Source organism: Phymastichus coffea, unplaced genomic scaffold, assembly GCF_024137745.1.
Source record: "Phymastichus coffea isolate CEN01 unplaced genomic scaffold, Cenicafe_Pcof_1.1 PCOF00039, whole genome shotgun sequence".
In the NCBI taxonomy this organism is placed as follows: domain Eukaryota; kingdom Metazoa; phylum Arthropoda; class Insecta; order Hymenoptera; family Eulophidae; genus Phymastichus; species Phymastichus coffea.
The window spans coordinates 1774197-1796584 of NW_026706850.1; the positions used below are offsets into that span (position 1 = coordinate 1774197).

The 22388-nt window shown below is 43.2% G+C and overlaps 1 protein-coding gene across 5 annotated transcripts in view; it reads left to right on the plus strand.

Annotated features, from left to right (window-relative positions):
- LOC131663837 (discoidin domain-containing receptor 2-like) overlaps positions 1-22388 on the plus strand; it is a 128844-nt gene that overhangs the window by 88128 nt on the left and 18328 nt on the right. For all 5 annotated transcript variants that reach the window (XM_058934530.1, XM_058934531.1, XM_058934532.1 and 2 more), the window contains 2 exons: positions 7053-7181; positions 21576-21681. In XM_058934530.1, the coding sequence (XP_058790513.1) occupies positions 7115-7181; positions 21576-21681 (173 nt within the window). In that variant the 5' untranslated portion in view covers positions 7053-7114. The remainder of the gene's footprint in view (positions 1-7052; positions 7182-21575; positions 21682-22388) is intronic.

Sequence of the window (22388 nt, forward strand, 5' to 3'; positions counted from 1 at the left end):
GTTATGATATTCGACTGGACTTTTGATTAATTCGCTCTGACGGAATCATAGAGCTTCCCTTCCCGTGCGTACATGTATATGATTACCCGCTCTCTGCTCGATCTAATTCAACGGATTATTCTTTATCTGTCACATTCATTGACGGATATATGTGTGTGTACGAGCGTTGTGTCTTCGCAACAATGCTCGCGCGATTGCTGGCGCTGAATTTCACATTAATCGTGTTATCATTGCCACTGTCTGATTCACGATTCACTGAAATACACTGTCTGTCTCTGTTCGACCAATCGACTGTATTTTTTTTATTATTTCAAATAAAAATTTGAGAAAACCCTTTTCTCAGCACTTACTTCTTACGGCCTAAGGGAAGAGATGAATTTGGAATGACCAGCTTTTCTCTCGCGCGTGCTTCCTTTCGCTGATTGAAAAGGGCCGTTTGTAATTTCAACGTCGTCGGCCCTTGAGACGATATCACGGCTCTATGGAAATCCAAGTTTTTTCTCTTTCGGACGACGCGCTCCACTTGCTTGCTTCTTCTTCTTCTTGATTCATCTCTATATAGTAGCCGTGAATTTTGCCTCTCTTGCTCTCTCTCGGTTCGTGACTTTTTCATTTGACTGTGATTCAGTTGCCACGGAAATGATGAGGGCGTCGGACGACAAATAGCGATGAATTTTTAATTTTCCGAGGCGTGCGAGAGTCGCAGCACAACTTTTGCCAGTAGAAGTTATACAATGTTGTCTGCTCAGCGAGAAGTAGTTTTCAAGTTGGACATTTGAATGTAAGATGCAGCGAGCGGCGTGGAAATGCACGTCGTGAATAGGGTTGGACGACGCAACTCGCTATATTGCGTCGTCGAGAAAATCAATTCACTCTCTTGATTGGACGATCAAAGTCGGGGAGAGATTTCGGGCGAGGCGAGAAAACGTTTTGTTCAGTGGCACACGTGTGAGTTTTAACGCGTGGCGCACTTGTACTATACGGCGGAGCAGAGTGTGCAACTACTCACTCCTACTACTGGAAACCTCCTTCTCTCTGTCTTCTTGGGTTTCTCGCTCACTCACTTGTCTCGCTCGTTCCTACCGGTATAAGTCCTAGCCCCAAGCCAACTGCATAATTCATGACTCGACTCTCTCTCTCTCTCTCTCTCTGTCTACTGCTCGCGAGGTCTTCTTTTTCTTTCTCTCTGCGCCTTCGATATCTCGCACGCAAGCCTATAATTTGAAGCCACCGACTATACGAATTGTGTTTTGATTTGCCCTCCTCGCAAACTCACGCGCGCGCTGACTGATTGGTTTTATAATTTTCCACAACTGAAATACGCTGCATTTTTTCTTTCATACCGCGGCTTTTGCGATATTATCCGCGACGGATACTGCAACACCGTTAGATTACACTTTATGAACAGTTAGTTCAGCGAGCAAATCAAGTTTATTCTTGTTATGATTTTCTGTTCAGTTATTATCTGATGCTTGAAACTTCTTTTTCTCTCTCGATTCATTACTTGCCGAGGTACTTGCGAGAAATTCGTAATTTCATCCAGATCATCAAGCTGCATTAGGGAGGAACTCGGTAAACAGTAATTATTTATTAAAAGAGCTTCAACTTGTCTTTTTTCCGTGGTAAAAAAATTCTTTGATGAGAAAAACTCGACTAACTAGCGTATTGCTACTACGAAGCCTATCTTGACTTGATGCAAATGAATAAAACGTGACTCATAGGCCTATCACGGCAATGGAATATTAAAAAAGAAAAGAAAATATTTTTATAAACACCGTGCACTCGCTTCAATATCAGATAGCAACTTTATGCAACGGTAGTTTGTGAAACTTACTTCGGCGATGAAATCTCGGAAGAAAAGTTTATCGATGCCTTTCGCATCGGCGCTCAAGATATTTCCATTGTTCTGCGCCAAGATTTAGCATTGCACGCGCAACTCTCTTGTGCAATAAAAAAGAACCATTGCGCATCTCTTCAGAAATTTTGTTGAAAAAAAAGTTATCGTACAACAGCTTCATATGCCCAACATGTAAATCAGCGCTTTCTGTGTATCCTTAGGCAAAGGCCGCAATGATCGTCGCTGCATTATAAATAAGCACCAACTATTTTGCATGACGTACCAGCAGGTACTAAAACTTCAACCCGGGCTATCAATTCAGATCTCCGCAATGAAAAGGGAGAAAAAATCGATCGCGCGCGGACAAGACACGTATATCGCGTGCGGACTGTGCTGAATAAAGTTGGCCCCCTTTTCGAGAATCTAGGCGAATATTTGGACGTGAGTTACGGATCGTTAAAACGCTGCCTCTTCGCATGTCGAGGCCCGTTTGCACCATACACGATGCCGTGAATTTTCAAAATCTTTATCATCCAGCCGGTTCTTACTTATTGCTCCGCGTAATTCAGGACATGAAGTCTGCGCGCGCCTTGATCGTCGCATTCCGTTCGTAGACTTCAAAGAGAGACGTAGAGTGCTTCTCGCCAAAACGAATTCGAACATTTTAAATCAGTCAAGCAGATTAATTAAGCTCCCGCCCAACAAAAAAAAAACAAGCAGCCTGGGCGTTTTATCTCGAATAAATTATACAAGTGGGAGTCGTAATATAATTATATTCCGCATATTAACGTGCATTCCTTTGAAATCCCATATTCGACGCGCTGTGAAATTGCAGCCAGCAGTCAAACAATTTTTGGGATGAGAAATGTAAAGTAACCCGTTTAAATTTCCAAAATAAATTACGAGCGTTATGTCCGCTAAAAGTGCGCGGCTCTCTCGTTTAGAAAGCGAACTTAATTTATAACCAGCGTGGCGCGCGGGAATCGCGTGCCATCTCGCCGCGTGTTCCATCATGTCGAGTTTTAAAGTTATTCTACGCCGCTGCTGCTGAGTGAGAGAGCTGCATTAATTTTCTGCAGCCAAGAGCAAAGTTTACGCGCGAACACCGCCAACAATTGCTCGTTAAAAACGATGATAGACGAGATCGACACGATGAGTTATTATTTTTTTTATCCCTCTTTATATCGCGGACAATTATTTTACATCGCGAGTGCACGATTTTCTCATTTTCACGCGTCCCAGAATGAGCGTTGAGCTTAAAATCGCTCCGCTTTATTGCTATGCTTCATTATGTGCGTCTTTTTGTGGGATAGCTACTTGCGTTTTCAATTATAACTGTTTGCAAATGAGTTTTTCTTCGATCAATCGCTTGCACTTTTAATATTGTTAACTGCTAATTATTTGGAAATAATTATAATTAAATGCATTGTTCGGCAGAGTTTATAGTGAAACTGACAAGCGTGAAGATGTAAAAAGGTTGTTTGAATTGTTTATTTACTGGTCAACTAATTAACATCATTCGCGCCATTATCGCACATGATTGAGCATTGGCTGATGAAAATTTGGTATACTTGCAATTACAACGAGAACGTATATTTTACTCTCTCTCTCAAACTAATGAATCCGTTCTACTTTTACTCTTCAAACAGTTTTAAAATACACAGTCAGCTTAATGCTTACGTATACTTCATTTTTCGCACTCATACGTACGCACATACATTCACTCGTCACACGATAAGTATCTAAGACTCGTCTTTCTCCGCGGGGTGCTAAAGGCGGTCGCTCACGCGCCGCCAGTAGTCTTGGTAATTAGTCTCGCAGTGCGAGCGCGCAAGCTTGTCTCTTCTTTTTCTCACGCGCTTATATACGTGTGCGTATATTCCGATAATATCAGCAAATTAGTCGTTTGAAAGTTTATTCCACCTACTGACGTGTCAAAGAGCAAACTGATTTTCGACAAGATTGATTTATCGCTTCTTTCTTTGACGTCAATGTAACTTGCATCCTTTTTCTGCCAGAATGCAGAAATAGAAGTGTGCAAATCGCGATCGCTGTCTTTTCTTAAATACCACGTTGCAGGGCTTACACGTGAAATGCGACTCCAAGAAAACGGCAGATAAATGACGTTGAGACTGAAGGCGTTGAGTATAACGATAAATATAAACGCGCGGTACGAGGGACGAGTTAATTAATCGATTAAAGGAAAAAAAAAACAAAGAAATTCGGCGCGAAAAACTTTGCAATCACCTATATTTACGATATATATATATATATATATATATATATATATATATATATATATATATATACACGCATATAAGCAATCTGCATGCGAATAATTACCTGCTTATTTATTATATCAACGCGAGAAAGAGGAAGCTAAAGCTCTCATATACTCTGGTGCTTTTTAATACACAATTTCTTTTAATTAAGACCAAAATACTAAATATCAGCACTTTCTTCTCTTGACTTTTAAGGAGAAGTATGGCGCCGTTTTATTCAAACATATCGAGCGGAATGATACACTTTTTTCAATCCTGTTTGATGAAAAAAAAATACGATTAATTACATTACGATCAGACTCGTGTGCGCACAATATTGAAGATTATCGCGACTGATAAAACTCTGCGTGGATTTGCATGCGATGTCATGTATGAACACCGAGTAATATCAATTTGATTAATCGCAACTTTCTCATCGCGAGCTTTTGACTAACTGAAAATAATAGTAGAAAGCAGGCTGATTTATACTGTTTAACCTCATTTTTCCAGGACGGCAAATATAAAGTAAAAATTCAGCGAGCAGACGTTTTACTGCTAGAGAGCATATCTTCTTTCAGACTTGGGTTTTCGCCGTCGCGTGCAAGCTCTAACGAGCCGGAAACTCGGTTGAGGACAATTTCCACCTCGAGGATCTCTGATATCAGAGTTACGAGAGAGAGATGCGACTTGATTAATTATGATGTTCCATATAGTTCCGAGAGCTCGCGAAAGTTGAGCAACAACAAATGATTTATTTTTAACTTGTTTTTTCTCGGGGTGAATTTCTTATTTTACTGCACTATTTATGAAGAATTTGAAATGAATTTTTTACTATAAGAGAATTTGACGGCAAGCTGTGCGGTATTCATTGCTCTTGTTTGCTATCGTACACATTGCACTCTAATAATGTAATTAATAAACTTTAAATTAATATCAAGTGGACTGATGAATCGAAAGTACCCAGAGCTACAGCAATAAATTTATATACTTGTATTTAAAGCTACTCTTGTCACCAAATGAACAATTCAATTGAGAATAAGGCGGAAAAATATTGAAGAGCGTCATCTCTCGACAACTTAACTTCTTTTTTTCTTTCTCTCTGCCCATAATGAACTAATAAACAAAGTGATTAATAGCAGTGAGGAACGCGACTCAAGCATTCTCTCGATTAAGTGGACGTTGTTCGATTCTTATCTTATAAATCAGCCGAAAGCCATAAAGCAGCTAACAAGCGCACAAGGCAAAAATTCAGAAGCAGCCTCCTCTCCTTATCGTCGCGTGCGCAAGCGACGATTGCTTTACGATCGCGACGACAAGTCCCTCTTTCTCTCTCGCGGAAGAGAGGAGCGAGCCTCGTTGTGCGCACGGTGCTCTTTTTTCTTTCGTTTTCATACTGCAATTTGCTGAGTTGTATATGGTGTCTGGGCGAGCTCAGCCAGAAAAATCCCCGACCGCAAATACTAAGATACGTTACCTAATATCTATGCATATCTATGCTATTCTCGAAATAGAGTGATGTTTACAAGCGATTATCTTCTGCGTCTGCAATCGTGCAACATGGAAATAGTTGTTTATGTAAGTAACACGAGTGAAAGCCCGCAGATTAATTTATGCAAGTCTGTGTTATTCGTCTAGTCAACTGTTTCTAAATGAACATGTGAAAGAGTTTGTTGTTTTGAAAATAGCGACCGAACGTAACTCCGGAGTTGAACGATCACATATCGTTGACGAATACGCATATTCATACGAGCTTGAAGTTCCAAATTAGAAAAAGCGCCAAAGAAACTTTGGGAAAGCATACGCGACGCATACATACGCAAAGACAGAAAAAGAGAAGCAGCTTGGTGAAATAACGAGAAGGAATATAGCATAGGCTCGACTCTCTGGAGTCAGCGTTGCGTACAGTTCCCACCGAGTCAGCGGATAAGCATCGGCCAAAGACCTTCTCCTCTTTGCAGCGACGAGGAGGCTTCCGTTAATTAGCCGAAAACTGTACCACTACCAGCAACAACTGTCCTTTTTCTCTTCCAAGCCGATCGTTTCAACTTTTCCCGTTGCCCGCAGAGATGGACGAATATAAAGAGAGACACGACTCGCGTACGCTGCTTATTTTCCTACCAACCGCTGCGGGCGGCGCGCATCTAGATGCTCGATCTTAAAAACAGAGGAAGACGAGCTTCCGTCGGTCTTATAAGACTTGCGGTAATTTTCCGAGCATTAAACTTCAGATGGGATTGCCAATTTTAGACAAATAATTGAACATTCGTGGAAAAAGAAATTGTTTTCTGAAAAAATACTCGATTTTTGTCAAGAAATGCACAAGGGTCGAGAGCGAGTCGATATACTAAAAAAGTAGTCGTTTACCTCCTCCCCTTGTGCGTTCTTTCGAATACTGACGCGCGTAGGATCCGATCTTAATCTCGATAATGACGCGTAATGGCTGAGAGAGAGAGAGAGAGAGAGAGAGAGAGAGAGAGAGAGCTGCAGGGCTTAAAGCCGTGAATGTAGCCCTTTGTCCATTCCCAACAAACATGCGCAGCAGACCCATTGGACGAGCTCTAAAAGTGCTTTCCGCGCGCCATTTAATCTCGCGCGCAATCTCATATACGAAATAAAATACACTGTGTGTGCGTCTCTGTGTACGTGTGTGTGGCTACTTTTGCTGAAATTTCAAGAACGATGTATTCGTTATCTCGAGAAGCATTCCCATTTCGCGCAATCTCGCAGAGGGAAATAACTATGAATGTGCACGCGGGTGTATGTTATAAAGGAGAGGCAAGTAGTTAATTAAAAAAAGAGGGCGCAGCTGAAATAACTTTCAGTCTTGGAAATCAATTTGATCGAATTAATCGTGCCGCGTGCGCGACTGTCTAACTGCAAAGAACTGGATTCAAGAAGATACATAGCCACGGCACAACACTTAACTCGATCTGGTTTTTTGGTTGTTGTTGCAGGAACGGTTATGAGAGTTGGATGATTACCGGCTACCGTACAAGAAAGTAGCAGAAGCAGTACGATGGACTACCCAAGGTTACTTCTGCTGTGTGCTCTTCAACTGCGCTTGGCCCTCGCCATTGATCTATGTGAGTATCCATGTAATTCTTCCTCTGCTTTCTTTCCTTCTTTTTTTTACCTGTCGTGCACGACACCCAATTACGTGCGATTCCTCCCGCTGCTGCTCGTGATTCATCCGAAAATGGCTCTCGCGTGCGCGCGTGCCTTCTCAGACACATTGCCAATGGGCAAAAGTTTTCGGGGGATAGGAATACACGCTTGGGAGTCACTCGTCTTCTTCTTCCGCGCCGTTTCCGAATGTTATATCTAGATGGAAAAAGTTTGCACGTACTCCTTGATTATTATTTTCCAAGAGCTCGGCAGCCAGCTGCATACCTACTGCCGGTGAGCGAACTTTCGATCGTATATTTATACCTCTCGTGCCTGCCACCATCGTGTCAAATAATTAACGGCTGTGTGCGATCGCTGCGCGCATCAAAAAGATCAATTATACGTAGGCTCTTGCGATTTCTGTTACCATCTTTGCAATCCTAATCTTATTCGCGCACAGTCCTTTGTTCGCTTAATTTGGCTCGCGTGCTGATCAATTATAACCAGCCTAGACACACAACACACATAAGACACGAGATCTTTCGCGCGATTGTCGGCATCACTTTTCTCGGAAATGACAGACAGGCGCCTCTTCGCCTCACGTCAAGCCCGATTTCGAATGATCTAAGTGGCTCTAGCGATCGACTTTAGCCGCCGCCTGCGGTTCACTTCATTTTTACAGCATGTTAGCGGATTTTACTAGCGCAAAATTTTCAACTAATTTGCTCAAGTAAACGGCGCGTCCTCTTGTTGTTGTTTTCTTTTTACCGCCAACAACCAAAATAAAAACGTTCGACTCCTTTAATTGCCGTGAGTCACGCCATAACTTTTACCGACGGCTCGAGAGATAATCTCGAAAAAAAGAGCGAACAGACGCTGAGAAGCGCTCATAGCCCATTGATTCTTGAAAGAGAGGGAGGGGGGGGGGGGGTGGAAGCAGAAGAGAGCAAAAAGAAAGAACGAACGCAGGTAAACACGGGAGGAAAAGACTTGCGGCGAATGCTTACAAAGTAGACGGTGCGAAATGCTATGAAGTTTACTTTGGGGATATGCGGTCGATAGCGAAGGTGTTTTTCGTGGATTAATATTTAATCATTGCAGGGATAAACAAAGTCGGATAGTTGAACAAACATGAAACAGATAATTTACTTTCGACAACAAAAAATAGATTTTGTACCTTGTGCAGTTCAAATCTGGAAACGCATTGGTAATCCAGTTCCCAACTCGAAGCGTTAAAGTAAACAATGTTTTTCACGTATCGCAGGATGCAGTTTTTATTCATTTACTACAGCACCAATAGCGGTAAAGCTAGTAAACTACGCGATAACCGATTTTAATTCTCGCAATCACAGGCCAATCAGCGTATTTTTATTTATTTTTTTTTCCTTTAGTCGCCCCAAACAAACTAGGCAGAGAAAAAAAAGTCCAAAGAATGATATTGTAGCTCGCCGCTTGCTCGCTGCTCTATAAATCTTTGCTGGTGTTTCTCCTCGTTTTCCAGCATATTTTATGACGCTGTGTGCGTATGTGCATTACCTACCGCGCTTTTCTCATCCCTCGCGTATTTTTTTCATCCAGTCGTTCAACGTTCTTTCTCGAAAGAGTAATGAGTTTGCTCGCGGTTATAATAAATGTCCAAAAATATTTGAATCACGAAAAAAACTCGCTCGTCAGTTTTCAAGTACATGGCGCGCATAACTTTCATTTCCAATAAGTTAAAGTGCAAAAAATGTGCAAATGCCCATTCTTTCAATTACACCTTATTCTACCACTCGTGACTCTGCCCGAAGATCGCTTACACAGGCAAAAGCACATTTAATCTCTTAGTCAGCCTCGATCACGAAACAAACAAAGCCGCGCCGCTCGCTCGTTTACCCAAATTAATCCAAAAAGCGAGCGAGAGAGAGAGAGGCACGTTCGTTGGTGACGTTAAAACACATCAAATAGGTCAACCGCATGGCAGTATAGTTTCCAGGAAGCTTTAAAAAAAAGCTCGAGGCGCCATATGAATTAATTCAAACAACGCATCAACCTCGTTTCCTTGATGTGTTCGCCGCCCGTTCGCGTCTAATCCAGGCGTGCGAAAGTCGTTGACCGCGGACCCTCTCTGGCTTTTTCATGTGTGACGCGCTTGATACCCACCTCCTTCCTCACCGAATGCAAGTCCAATAACGCGACAATGGCTGCGCACACGTGCGAGAGAGAGCTTACAACTAAAGTGCGGATTTCCACGTCAAAAACAGCTGAGAGGCTTAACAATGCTCTCGCACTCAAAGGTTGACCTACATGATATTCATCTAGACGTCATTCACGTCAGCTTTATAAAGCACTTCTAATCGAGAGCAATTCCTCGATCGAGAATAAAGGAAAATAAGAGTTAGCGACTCGTTCGCAATCGCACATTTTCGAAACTAGCGGGATTGTATTTTTTTGTTGTTGCATCTCTGCCATGCCTCGACAACGACAACGTCAAGCGGTGGCGTTTCGAAATCTCTCCCTCGAGCTTGTCGCTCATCGCCGTGAGAGTAAATCCTTCTCTCGTCGGCGTTACTCAACGAGATAATCGTCCCCCGGAATATTCAGCGCCAAGGCAGCGCAGGCCGACAAGTGCACCACAGCGCGCCGCTGCTGTCTGCGCTAGCTCTGTCAACGAGAACTCTCTCTCTCTCTCTTAGTCGTCGTGATGTCACGTATATAGGAGTGCAAGCGCCGCAGCCTTCTCTTGCATATACCGTTCGCGACCGTTTCTTTCCGTGGATCTGACACCGTTTATTTTATTTTTTTTTTTATTTTTCGTGGATTCACTTAAAAATAGACTTTTATGTGTGTTCATTAATGAATTTCTAACTGTCTTTTATTGCTAGCGCGACATGACATGGAAGGCTTAACTTCAGTGTCAAACTAGCAAGGAATGAAATTTTTTGCATCCACGTAGGGTTACGAGAAAAAGATTGACAAACGATATTGCAGACTCGTATCATCGCTGTTGTCCACATAATAATGTTTGAGCATGACAGTCTAAAAATTTGTCACAAACAACTTTTCCAAGCATTCTGTAGTTACTTGATCGATTCGCTTTCTCACCATAAATCATCCCGCAAAAAAAAACTCTCGTCATTCAATGTGTATGTAATCTAGTGTCATGCGAGGAAGCTTTGCGTCACCCATATACCCACACCGCACGTCGTTTATCGTCTTAAACGAGTTTTCTAATTCCCGCACACGCAAGGCAAAACCACGAGAGTAAGGCCAAACCGCGAAAAGATACCAAAGCTTACGGGTTGAGATCGTGTGCAGCGAGCCGAGGGAAGTCGAGAACTTGCGTAGCAAACTCGATAGCACTGTTGTATGATAAAGCTGCGCTAGCACTAGAGCACAAGCTCAAAGCTACAATTGAATAGTTTCTCGAGGATCACAACTACTAATTATTGCGTCTCTCACGCGAGGCTTAATTGTTTTTGTTACGTAGCCAGCTCGTCAATTCTACGCCATCTTTATCCGGCGACATTGGTCGTAACTACTACACATGTGGACACGCGCACTATGAACTTGACTTTTTTTGTTTTGCTTGATCCTAATGATTTTGAAAGCTTGACAGCTTGAGAAGCTTTTGTGTGGTCTGGCTGACATCGTACCCTACGGACAGCACTCGTCATATATCTTCTACTCGCGTGTGTCATCTACGTCAATCAACGAGTTGTTAAATCACCAAAAGTCGCAGATGAATTTCACGAGTGTTTGGTTTTCTCTCTGCCTGGAAAATTAGCAAAGCTACGGCAAACGGGACAATAACTGGGAAACAATCCGCGTTGTAGCAAGCGTAAAGAGAGAGAGAGAGAGAGAGAGAGAGAGAGAGAGAGAGAGAGAGAGAGAGAGAGAGAGAGAGAGAGAGAGAGAGAGAGAGAGAGAGAGAGAGAGAGAGAGAATCACTAGAGACAGCGGCCGCGGCGTGGCTGAGTGAGGGAGAGAGAATCGCAGTGCAGTTAAAGCCTGCATAAATAGCGATGTTAATGCCGGCGACGATACATAAACATGTTGTAGCTCGGCCGCGGATTGCGGTATACGTCTCTCTGCACGCACATACACACCCACACTCACACACATACATGCAGCACTTCAACTCGTTCTCGCGCCACCACCATCCCGCGAGCGCATTTTGCAAACCCCGCCGGAAAACGGTGCGAGCGCGCGGGGGCAGAGAACGCAACTATTGTCGATGTGCTGCTGTGCTGTGTATGTTGCCACGGAATCACGTTGTAAACGACTTTTTGCGAGTTTTCGGGATTATGCGCTTCGAAATTGTTTTGCCTTTGCACGAGGGGGATGTCACGTTTTTTTGGTCGGTTGGACAAGCATGAAAAATGTGCTGAGTAAATGGCGATTCTGTTTCTGAGTTATAAGTTTTTTTCTGTAATTACATTGAAAATTCAATCTCGACAAGTTTTGAAGATAATAATATATTAGTAGACTCTTTACAATAATAATACTAAGTCATGTTGATAGATCTGCTGTTTGTATAATTAGAATTTGCAACTAAAATGATTTTCTTCAAAGCATAAATTCTTTCACAATCATAATGGTTTGGCAAAGTTCATTCGACTAATAAATTAATTATAACTGATCGCTAAATTGTATATAAAACTTCGACTATTTTCTTAATTTGTGATTTTTTCTACTATCGTCATTTACGATTCTATGGTAAATTCAAGACAAAAAAATTTATCACTCTCATATTATTACCAACGGTCCTCGAACTGATCATACCATTCCAAAACAACGATTCGAACATCATAGCAGACCTTTCAGATCGCAAGTCAAGCAAAGCAGCAAAAAAGAATCATCAACAAACAATAGCGAGTAACAACGTATACGTATATAATACGAGGAGAATCGTGCATGCAGCGGAGTACCAAGCCAACTCGTATAACGACCCTCCATTTGTCTATTTCCAAGCGAATCGTCCCGAGACTGCATGACACGCGCACACACCGAGCCAGAGAGAAACGCCGCCCAAATTGTAATCGGCTGTTCCTCGCTCGGTACAGCCCGTATACAGAGACACGATGCGTCAGCGCTTCCGTGGTTCTCGCTGCTATGTAGGCGAAAGCCCTCTCTCTCTCTCTCTCTCTCTCTCTCTCTCTCGCTCTCCTCATCCCATTATAATTAATTAGTGGGCGATTGCGCCAAGCTCTCTTTTCTAGCCATTGGCGAATTGTTTTTCGATTAATTAACGCGACTATCGTAAACTCACACTTTTAGCGTGAACGAAAAATATATAAAACGATTTTTACGAACTCCGATACAACGTTGTTTATTTATACGGAATGCGCTATTCCCATTTGGAACCGACTAGTAAAAACTTATCAATTCTATCAACACTTCGAGTGTGTAAAATTTAAAAGAACACGGTGGGTACCTACCTAGTCAGTTGAAAGTCAGTTGTCGGCTTAACCTCTCATTGAGTCATATAGTAGAGCAAGCATGAGTTTGGCAACCCCGCTCTTCTACCCCGCTCACCGCCATTCACCGAATCGTGGTATTTATTTCTTTTGTTATCCTTCGTACCTCACCTACATTAACCTACAAGATAATCAATAACCGCTGTTAGGTATAATAAATATTGAGTATGAGTTACTGTAATAACAAATGGTTTTTGGGAAGGCAAGAGTATAACGTAAGATATTTATGGGCAATAGTGCAAGTAAATACAGGTCGATAAAATAAATAAAAATTCTATACAAAATTTGAGTCATAAAATATGGCATGCCCCGTGTAATTTTTAATCCCAAAAAGCGACAGGAACGATTACGTTCATTAATAACGTACGTGTCATTCGAAACTTCACACCTGATATAGGACCCGCGAATAGATGCGACATTGCCCCATCATCCACTTGCTTTCGTCATGTATCAATTTGCGGTGGAAACTATTTAATATCTGTTTATACAGTCACTAAATGATAAATTTACAAAGACAAATGAGCTCAAAATTTTTTTACATATTTTAGAATTTTTTCAGAATTTTTTTCTGTTAGAATGTCTGTGTAAACTAAAAAAAATTGCATTTTCTCCATAAGAGTACGTGTTAATTTCAATAATTAATTTCTCTGGCATGAGGCTCAGAAGGATCACCACATGTGAACCATAGCTTGAGTGAACTGTAATATGTCTTTCATAAAATTACAATACTGCTATCCACCGTACTCCCTTAAGTGCTGTTCGTTTTTCGAATTCATCGTATCACAGTGTTGCACGATGTGACGACTGTTCTAATTTTTATCACATATGTGTTCCGGATACATGTTTAAGAAGAAGCTGTTCGTCATGCATGTAATTTAATTAAAATAACCCAGCGCGACGACAACGACGAGACAGAAATCATTTTGTTCAACAAGGGTCAAACAAAATATATATACACGCGCTTCCCGTCGGCGAAAACCCACTCGCGATTTTATCGTCTAAAAAATAAGGCCAGTCACGCGATATCCCCATCAACTTCCAAAATAATTAGAAAGCTCTCTCTGGGCAACGTTGCGAATTTCCTGCGCGTGGCGTCCAAATTTTTCGCTATACCGCGGCTTGATTCGTATCTGTTCGACGAAAATTGCCTGTAATTATATACCGACGAGAGGAAAAAAGGCACTTTATCTTGGTGTCTAACGTGTTACGCATCTGCGCGATAAAAGCAAGACCGCTCATCAAGTGACGAGGCATTGTGCACGAACTAGCACAGTGCAATTGCATAATTAATTCAGTTTAAAAGTAAAAACTAGATTAAGCGTGCATGCCATTGATATGTTAACGTGGTCCACTTTTTACGTATTAAAATGAAATGCAGTCGCGTGCTCACGCGAGTAGGTATCTAAGAATAAAACGTCTACGTTATCGATTAATTGAGTTTATGTAAATGCCTAAAGATATGATCGATTCAGCTCTGTATGCCAAATCACATTATAATTTGGGAATAGGACTGTTCAAAGTTCAAGCTGCTTTCGCATTTTGTAGAGCTGCAAACGATTCTCGCGAAAACAGACGGACACAACACAACAGGTCGCGCGCGGAAACAACCTGTTAATCGCGTCGATGTCGTTATGTTAATACGCGCGTGCAGCAGTAGCGTCGAATGAAACGATAATTTCGAGGATGGGACGAGAGATAGGGTGGCGCGGTGTGGGCCCTTAATGAGCCAAGCGCGGCGTAATTGGAAAAGCAGCAGAGGCGTGCGTGTATGCATAGTTGTGGAGAGGGAGAACGAAGCTTTAATGGGCCGCGACCAAGCCAAATAAAGGAGGATTCGATGTTATTGTATTGGATGGCTATATACTCGCGTCCAACCATTTCAGTGTAATTCATTCGAGTTGAGTTTAATTATTAGGCGATGGGCTTTGAGTGCACGAACCAGGCTTTTTATCGATCGCGGAGAAGGCACGGGGGTCAGGTGCTAGTACCTATCTGTAGGTGTGTATACGGGGGAGTGGAACTGAGTGAATTAAATTTGTTTTCGAAAATTGGCTGTCGTTACTCGGAAATATTGGAACGCTCAGTAGAGGATGACGATACTTGAGATACGCCTTGCGCTTGAGTTTATCAAGCAACGGAGCGCTTTCGTGACATAACTTTTTTTCTTGGACACGAAATCGAAATCCATAAATTCTGCTTGCTTCGAACTCGTTAGCATAACACGTTCCGCCATTTTCTCACAGCGTCGCGCATAGAGTACCTTGCGAATTATCATTTCCCATCCCATTGCTTACAAAGCAAGGAAGGTACAGCCTCATTAGGTACTTCCTCGCCTGCACTTTGCCTCTTACGTTCGTCTTCCTCCTACTCATCGTCGTCGTCGCTCTCAATAACGCTCGCTTCTCGTCTTTTCTTTATTCGCGACTCGCGTGCGAAGGCAGGAAGCAAAGTGCCCTGAGCCCTCCCCCAACATCCGTCAATTCATACGCACGTCAAGGTTATCCCAGGGCCGTTATGGAAAAAGTGCAATAATCCCCCTTTTCTAAGAGACATTTCGGTGCCTGTCACTTTCGTTTGTTTTCATAAATCCGATTTCCTCGGCAAAGGGACGACGGCGGTAATGCTCGAGCGTCGGAACGATCTTCAGGCAAACATACTTGGAAGCAAAAAGTTTGTCGAGCTCCCATCAACGGCGAAAATTGTCCTCGTGTCTAAAATTTGCACGTACAATCGAACTTGTCGAAACAATACTGAATGGGCCCATTAACCCTTCGGTTAATCGACGAGCCGGTGTAGCATTGAAAACGGAAACAAAGAGGAGGCTAGGCGATTATGAGAGAGCCTGAGAAGCAAGACACGTGTCGAAGAAGGGGCTTGCGTTGCCAGCAAAACCCCCGAAGAGCGGTAGAGGAGAGCACAAACGTACAACTTCCGTTGTAGCAGTCGTCCTGGCGCCTTCAACTCAGACGAGCTTGTTTGCGTGAGACGCGGACTTTCTCCCTTCTGACGCGTATACTATCCGACTACACTGTGTTTTCCCTGCAGATGCAAGTCCATTAGGGGTTCGCTTCCTCTTTCTCGTTAATTTCAACTTTCTACTTAAAAGCTTTTGTTATTCTTTGCATGGAATTAGAAGCGCTACTTCTTCGCCCATACAATAGCCGAGTGTCGAATAACAATTAAGTCAATGGAACGGCCTGAGCTATCCGGGCGAGTCGTCGCTGTGTAATCCTTTAAAAATGCGCGCAACGTCGCAAATTCCCGGCTCTGTCCCGAAGGCTTGCGCGCGCTGCCGCCGCGCATCGCCGCGTGTTTATCCCGCCTTTAAAGAGGCGAAAATGCTTCCGGCCACACGACGCGCACACGTAACAATGCCGAGCGAGGGCGCGGCGTCGTTTGAGCTTTTGGCCCTCGGCCCAAACAGTTGCCAAGCCAGAAGGGTGGATGGCAAAAATTTTTGCGTGCGTACACGTGCAACTTTCCGAACAATTCTTCGCCCATGTGCCAGGCACTTTTCAGATGGAAAAAGTTTATTGTGAAAACGTTGAAAAGGAGGAATATCGATTTCATTTTCTCGACTGATTAGCGCTAATTGAAGAACAAGAAAAGTCGCCGGGCACGAAGAAAAATAAAGTCTAGACGGTAGCGAGAGAGCGAGAAGCCGATTCGGCGCAACTCGAGCTAAATAGATTGGAATGTCTAAATTCGCTTGGCAAAGAGGGCTGGTAGAAAAATAACGAGGCTCTCTCTTGCTCTCTCTTGCTCTCTTACACCCTAATCAACTGGCTCGCAAAGAAAACTTTTTCTTTGCCCTCGCGCCCGTCGGAGGAGGAAAAATCACTTTATCAATAAAGAACTTGGGCGCGCGTCACTTTAAACTTTTCGGATGCGCGCGCCTGTAACACACTTTCTTCGCGCAAGTGTTTTACGAGGTAGGAAGACCGCATACATATTTTATATTTCGCCGCCACCGCGGCGCAACGCCCGGAGAATTTACTTGTTTCGCGCGTCAAGTTTTCTCGTTAAAAAAGACCAACCCGATTTTTCGTAGTTTGTCCGATGGGCTGCTGCGTCGCGCGCGAAATTCGATAATTTCGAGCAAACTGCAATTCCAAACTTTAGCGCGCGCGCGCACGCGCGTCTTTGGTGAACACTGACGTTGTAGTGGGGAAATCTTGTAAGCACGACGATTATGTACCACGGAGAGCGCCAGAAAAAGTTGAACGTCGGAGAATAAGAGAAACGTCATTTGTCAAAAGTAGAGGGAAAGGCGAACTTTAAGCTCTCTCCGGGCTTGTTTTTGCTTGCGTTCTTCCTCGTGGCGGCAGCGGCTAAGTAATTTCTCGCGCGTAATTACGCGAAAGCGGAAATGATTTTGCCTAAGAGGAAATTATGTTCGACCCTTAGCCACGAGCGCATGCCCAGAACGAAAACCGGCTTAATCCTTAAGTGAGTTGCGATTTATGCTTTAATATCGCACGTTAATAAGGCTCCGCTTACTTGCCTCCTGCCTTTTTTGTGTGTTCGGTCGAGACCGACGCTGCAAAAAAATTACAGACAAGTACGACCTACAACAAAAAGCAAATTGTACAGCCGGATTCATTTTCAAGCTGAATGCCGATCCACCCCTTCGCATCAATTTATAATATTCTTAGGAAAATTATCCCACGTTAATAAAGGGTTTTCTCTTGAATGGAAAACGCAGCGATTTCAAGAAATTGCTCTTGCTGCGTTGCGTGCCAATAATAAGGCAACTGTGGATCAGCTGATAATTGAATTACCAACCATCTCGGCAAAGGTGATGATAACTGATTGATCCATAGCCCCGCTCCGAGATAATTAACGAAGCGTCAATAGTAGTTAGAAACATGCTCGCAGCCGGCTCGGCAGCGCGAAGAACATCAGCTGCGCGCGCAGGCCGCTAATTAATTAGCATCTCTCTCGTGGCGGTGCGCGGGCTGCTCGACCGCTCGTTAATAATAATCAGAACTCCAGCTTGCCTGCCCACAACACAAAGAATGGGGTCGAAATCAGACTCTCGTAGGAAAATCTAGGAGCGCAATGAGAATTTACAGCTCTCGTGCGAGAGAGCGTTGATTACGTTTCGCGCCTGATTTATTCGCCAAGCCCATCTGATCGATAAGGTATACCCGCGCGGAAAAGTCGATGGATGATTCACAATCTCGGAGGCCTCTATCGCGATTCTTATTTTTCGTCCGACAAATGGGTTTTGCAATAATTAATCGACGGAGTTGAAAAGCCGATAACAAGGATTGCAAACTCGAAAGTAATCCTCTCTGGAGGAGCAGCGGTCGAAGAAAAGAGCTTCTAATCGCGGCGGCCAACCGAGTTGAAAGAAAAAAACCGGAAAGTTTTAAATCTCCGGTAACTGCGCGCGCGAGAAACTCGCTCTGCCTCGTTACCGCAGAAATCGCTGAAGACTGAAGGGAATGAAACCATAAAAGCAGCAGCCCCGGCGAAGCACACACGTGTGCCGTAGAGCTGCACGCAAAATCGGCCGACACAGCGCGAGCGTATAGCTATACCAAATTTAGATGAGCTTTTGCTTTGAATTAACTTTCGTTCTTCCCTCCCTATTTAGTTTGTCTTCTCTCTTTGCAGTGCTTTGATATTCGCTTTAAAAAATGGCAGGCTCCGTTCGGTCAGTATTGATTTAACGGCAGTCACTTTGGAAAACAATTACTGCAGTACCCACTCGTATTGAACGAGAAATTGTTTGGCTGCGACGGAAAAAAGAACTCCATTAGTTTCCACAGAGTGCTTTCGGCAGATTCTACTCTGGCAGGACAATCAGTCACGTGGGAAATTAATACACCGTAGGCAATAATTTTGGTCGCGCGCGATACAATATCATCGTCTCTCACTCTCTGGATGTACGACTCCGTCTCGCCATCTATTTTCATTCGCGCGGAGTCCGCTCACGTACGTCGTCGACGCGAGATCTCTTTGTTAGTTTGTCTGGTGTGTCTCGCACTTGTCGCTTAATTCTCACGTATCGCGCGTGCGCCAACTGTTAGATGCAAAAACGAGGTAGCGCGCGGCCAAAAGAGCCCGCCACGCTCCCGTTCGATCCCGTATTTATAGACATCCTGGAAAAGAAGAAGTAGAAGAAGGCGAGCGGGAGAGCGTAGAAGACGGTAAGTTATGCGATGTTTGCCCGCCCTCCTCGTCCATAACTCTCGCTGCAGTGACAGTCCACGAACGGAAGGGTGGCGCGCGAGCGAACGGCCCCGGGAAATTGAATGCTCTTCACTGTCAAATTGATAACCGCCTCGTTTTCCCGTTTTTCTCTCCTCTCTGCCCTGCATAACCTGTAAAAAACTTGCTTCTCCCAACGGCCAGTGCAAGAGACCATCGCATACGCTAATTCCAAGCCGCGTACGTCTTTCGGATAAAACACTATCTTCGCGTCTCCCCGTGGCAGTTGGATCTTCAATCCTTACATCGGATGGGGCGGCAAAGTTTGCTACTTTGCTGACTTTGCGCGCGAAAATGGGATAAATTGATTTTCAGGGGAGAAAAAAAGTTTAGCGGCCGCGCACGAAATCGGCAGCCTCTGTCCCCTGCTAAAAGCAACTACTGCTGGCAGTCTATATAGAAAGTTCTCGCGCGCAAAGCGAGAAGGTATGTAACGAACGTGCATCTCTTGCAAATGCGGCTCTGCGCGGAGAGTGAACGGAAGCGAACAGCGCCAATCGATTGCACACGTAGGCTAATGCGAAAATGCTTTGTTGTATGCGCGCGCAAGTCTTTTTTACATAACAACGCCCGCCCAGGAGCCTTCTTTATTTATCTTTTCTTCCATCCATATGCTGGACTGAATTATTCAACAGCTGGCGTAGCCGCGGCTACCGGGAAAACAGCCAGAAATTTACTTAAATACTGCCCTCTCGCCCCTATTTAGACCTTTATGAACGAGCTTCCGAACTTCCTTTTCTCTTTTTATTATTTTATTATTGAATTTTCTCGGTTGAGAGTATTTATCGCTAGAGACGACGCTATTATTCTCATTATTCTCGACATTATACGGACGGAATTTGAATAAGCGATATCGTAGAGTGGGGACTTTTACGTTCTTTTCATACTTAATTTCTTCATTTCCCTTCGTTTGCGTCGCCGTCGCCGCTGTATTTGAAATACAAATAGCCGTGCTACCTTTATCCATCGGTATGAATTTTGAAAAATGAATTTTGAAAAATGAATTTCAAACGACAAACTCAATTAATCGTTGGGTAAGAGTTTGCCGGCCTAGAAAATACAGTACCATTGCCTCGTGGCAAATTGAAACCGCAAACTCAGCGAACCTCGCGGAGCATGTACGAAAGCTCAAGAATTTGCTCTCGTCTGCATGCGCATACCGCGGATACTTTTTTTACAAGTGTGCCCAGCGAGCGTAATATCGGTTTCGCATATAATTTCGCCAAGTCAAAAACAAAGGCTTCGGTTTTATCCGCACAATTTTTTTTTTTTTTTTTTTTTTCAACCTCCCCCACATCAACGTATAAGGTTTCACCTTGCTCGCAGCGCAGGGATGCGTGAAACAAGTTTTGACGCCGCAAAAAAGAAAAAGGGAACGCCTCACAGGGAGAAAAATATGAGAAACTCGGTAGAGAGTGAGAGCACGCGTGCCATTAATCAGAGCCAAGTAATTTTCTTGATATGGCCGCGCACCTTCTGAAAAATTGCCCCACGAAAAACGCGCGGAATCAACCCCACCTTCATTATTTCCAGTCGGATTATATACGCAAGAGTTCACCAAAACGGATTATCGTGGCGCAACCGTGTATCACCATCGCTCGCTTTGGGAAAGATTAGAGGCTCGCATTTAAAAGTGATTCTTGGAGCAGAGCTGCAAATTTGTCTCTGGCGCTGACTCCCATTTCCCTAAGTAGATATTATAATGCCGCGTGCGCGGGCCAAGTGAATGTTCTGCCACCACTGCGACAAACTGCCTTGGGTGCACAAGGTGATTCATCAAATTTTATCAAGATCTCTCTCGCGCGTCCGTCCAAAAAAATTCATCTCGCGCCGGCTAATAAAGTAATTAAAATTAAAAAAAAAACAATTTTTCCGTGCAACGATCAATCTCTCGCTCGAGCTTTATTTTTAAGTTAATTGACGGTTCGGAGCCAGTTATAGATTTAGTATCCGTTTACCAAGTTCCTGCCTCATTTTCGTGTGTTGCTTTAGTTAAAAGTTTTAGGAAGTCCAAGTGTGCGCAGTTAAGCTATTTTCAGCGTGGGTGCCACGTCAACCGAGTTGTCATGCATTGTGTCTAAGTAAATGACAAAACACGCCAACCTTCGAAATAAATCGACTACCTAATCACTTTGCGGAAGCTTCTATTCTGCATATTTAACGAGCGAGCTATATTGATAACCTTTTATTCCGGCTTTTTCGGGTTGCTTTGGAATAATCATTTTGAGTTTGTACATTGGAAACCTGTCAATTGTGAGTAATGGTACGCCATCTGTTGTTTCTGACAGTTTACTCTACTCTGGCGTTAGTTTACTGAAAATAATGGATGCTCAAATATTCAAATTGCAGTTAATAGAATAGTTTTTGCCATGTATATGCCTCGTTTGAAATATCGAGTTTTTCACTAACAGTGATATTTAGCATTGAGATTTAATTACAAGTTAGGAAGATCTAATAAAACTATTTTTTACAGACGAAAATTATGATTGCTGCGTAACATTTCATTATACGCAGATCCAAATGAAAAAGAAACGTAGAACAAGGCACATGAAAAAATTATTAATTCGATACCCATAGTAGTATACGAAAACGAAAAAGAGAAGAGTACAATGAAGGAGAAGGAGATAAAAAATCATCCATACTAATTAACAGTACACGTGTTTTTCAACTGAATATTTTTTTCTTCTGTTTTAGCACAATGCATCGGCCCTCTGGGAATGGGCTCGGGAGCGATTCCTGACACTGACATCACTGCCAGTTCCAGTTTCGATAGCGGTAACGTCGGCCCTCATCACGGACGGTATGTACATGCATCTCATTCTATGGTATGCATATACTCATCTTGGTAGGTGTTTTTTTTTTTCATTTGGCATTTTTATCGGGCAGTCCGTGCGCTAGTTTCTTTTTCGTTTTCGTTCTCTCGCTGTTGTGTGTCTTTCATCAGCGCCGCAAGTGAAAATTTTCCGCGCGAGAGATAAATTTTTTTATTCTTCATGAGGGAATACTCGCAATATCAACAAACGAGAATAATTTTTTTTTTTTTGGTGTTGTATCTACAATACACAATAATATGAAAATGAGATGTGCCATTAACAATTTCAAAAAGCCTATATGTTTTTGCAATAAGCTCGTAAAAATTGTTGAATTAATATGTATCATGACTTCTGCAAAATTACGATTATCGATAAACACATATCCACGATCACCATAAACCAACCGTGAGCAGCTGTACGAAATTCTACATACGCGAACAAAAATATAATTTTGATCCACGAATAATGAGACGTAGGAGTGTTATTGAAAATGAATGACGAAAAAGAGTAGAAAGCTATTCAGAGCGGGGGGGGGGGGGGGGCTGCGCAAACCGCGTGGGCCGTAGATTTGCTTTCAAAAAGCAGCATGCAGAGTCGGCAACGATAAAACAGGCAGCCACACGGCGATGCTATTTATTACGCCTATACCTAATGCGAGACGCGCGCGGTCTTTATGGAAATTCCTCGTCGCGCT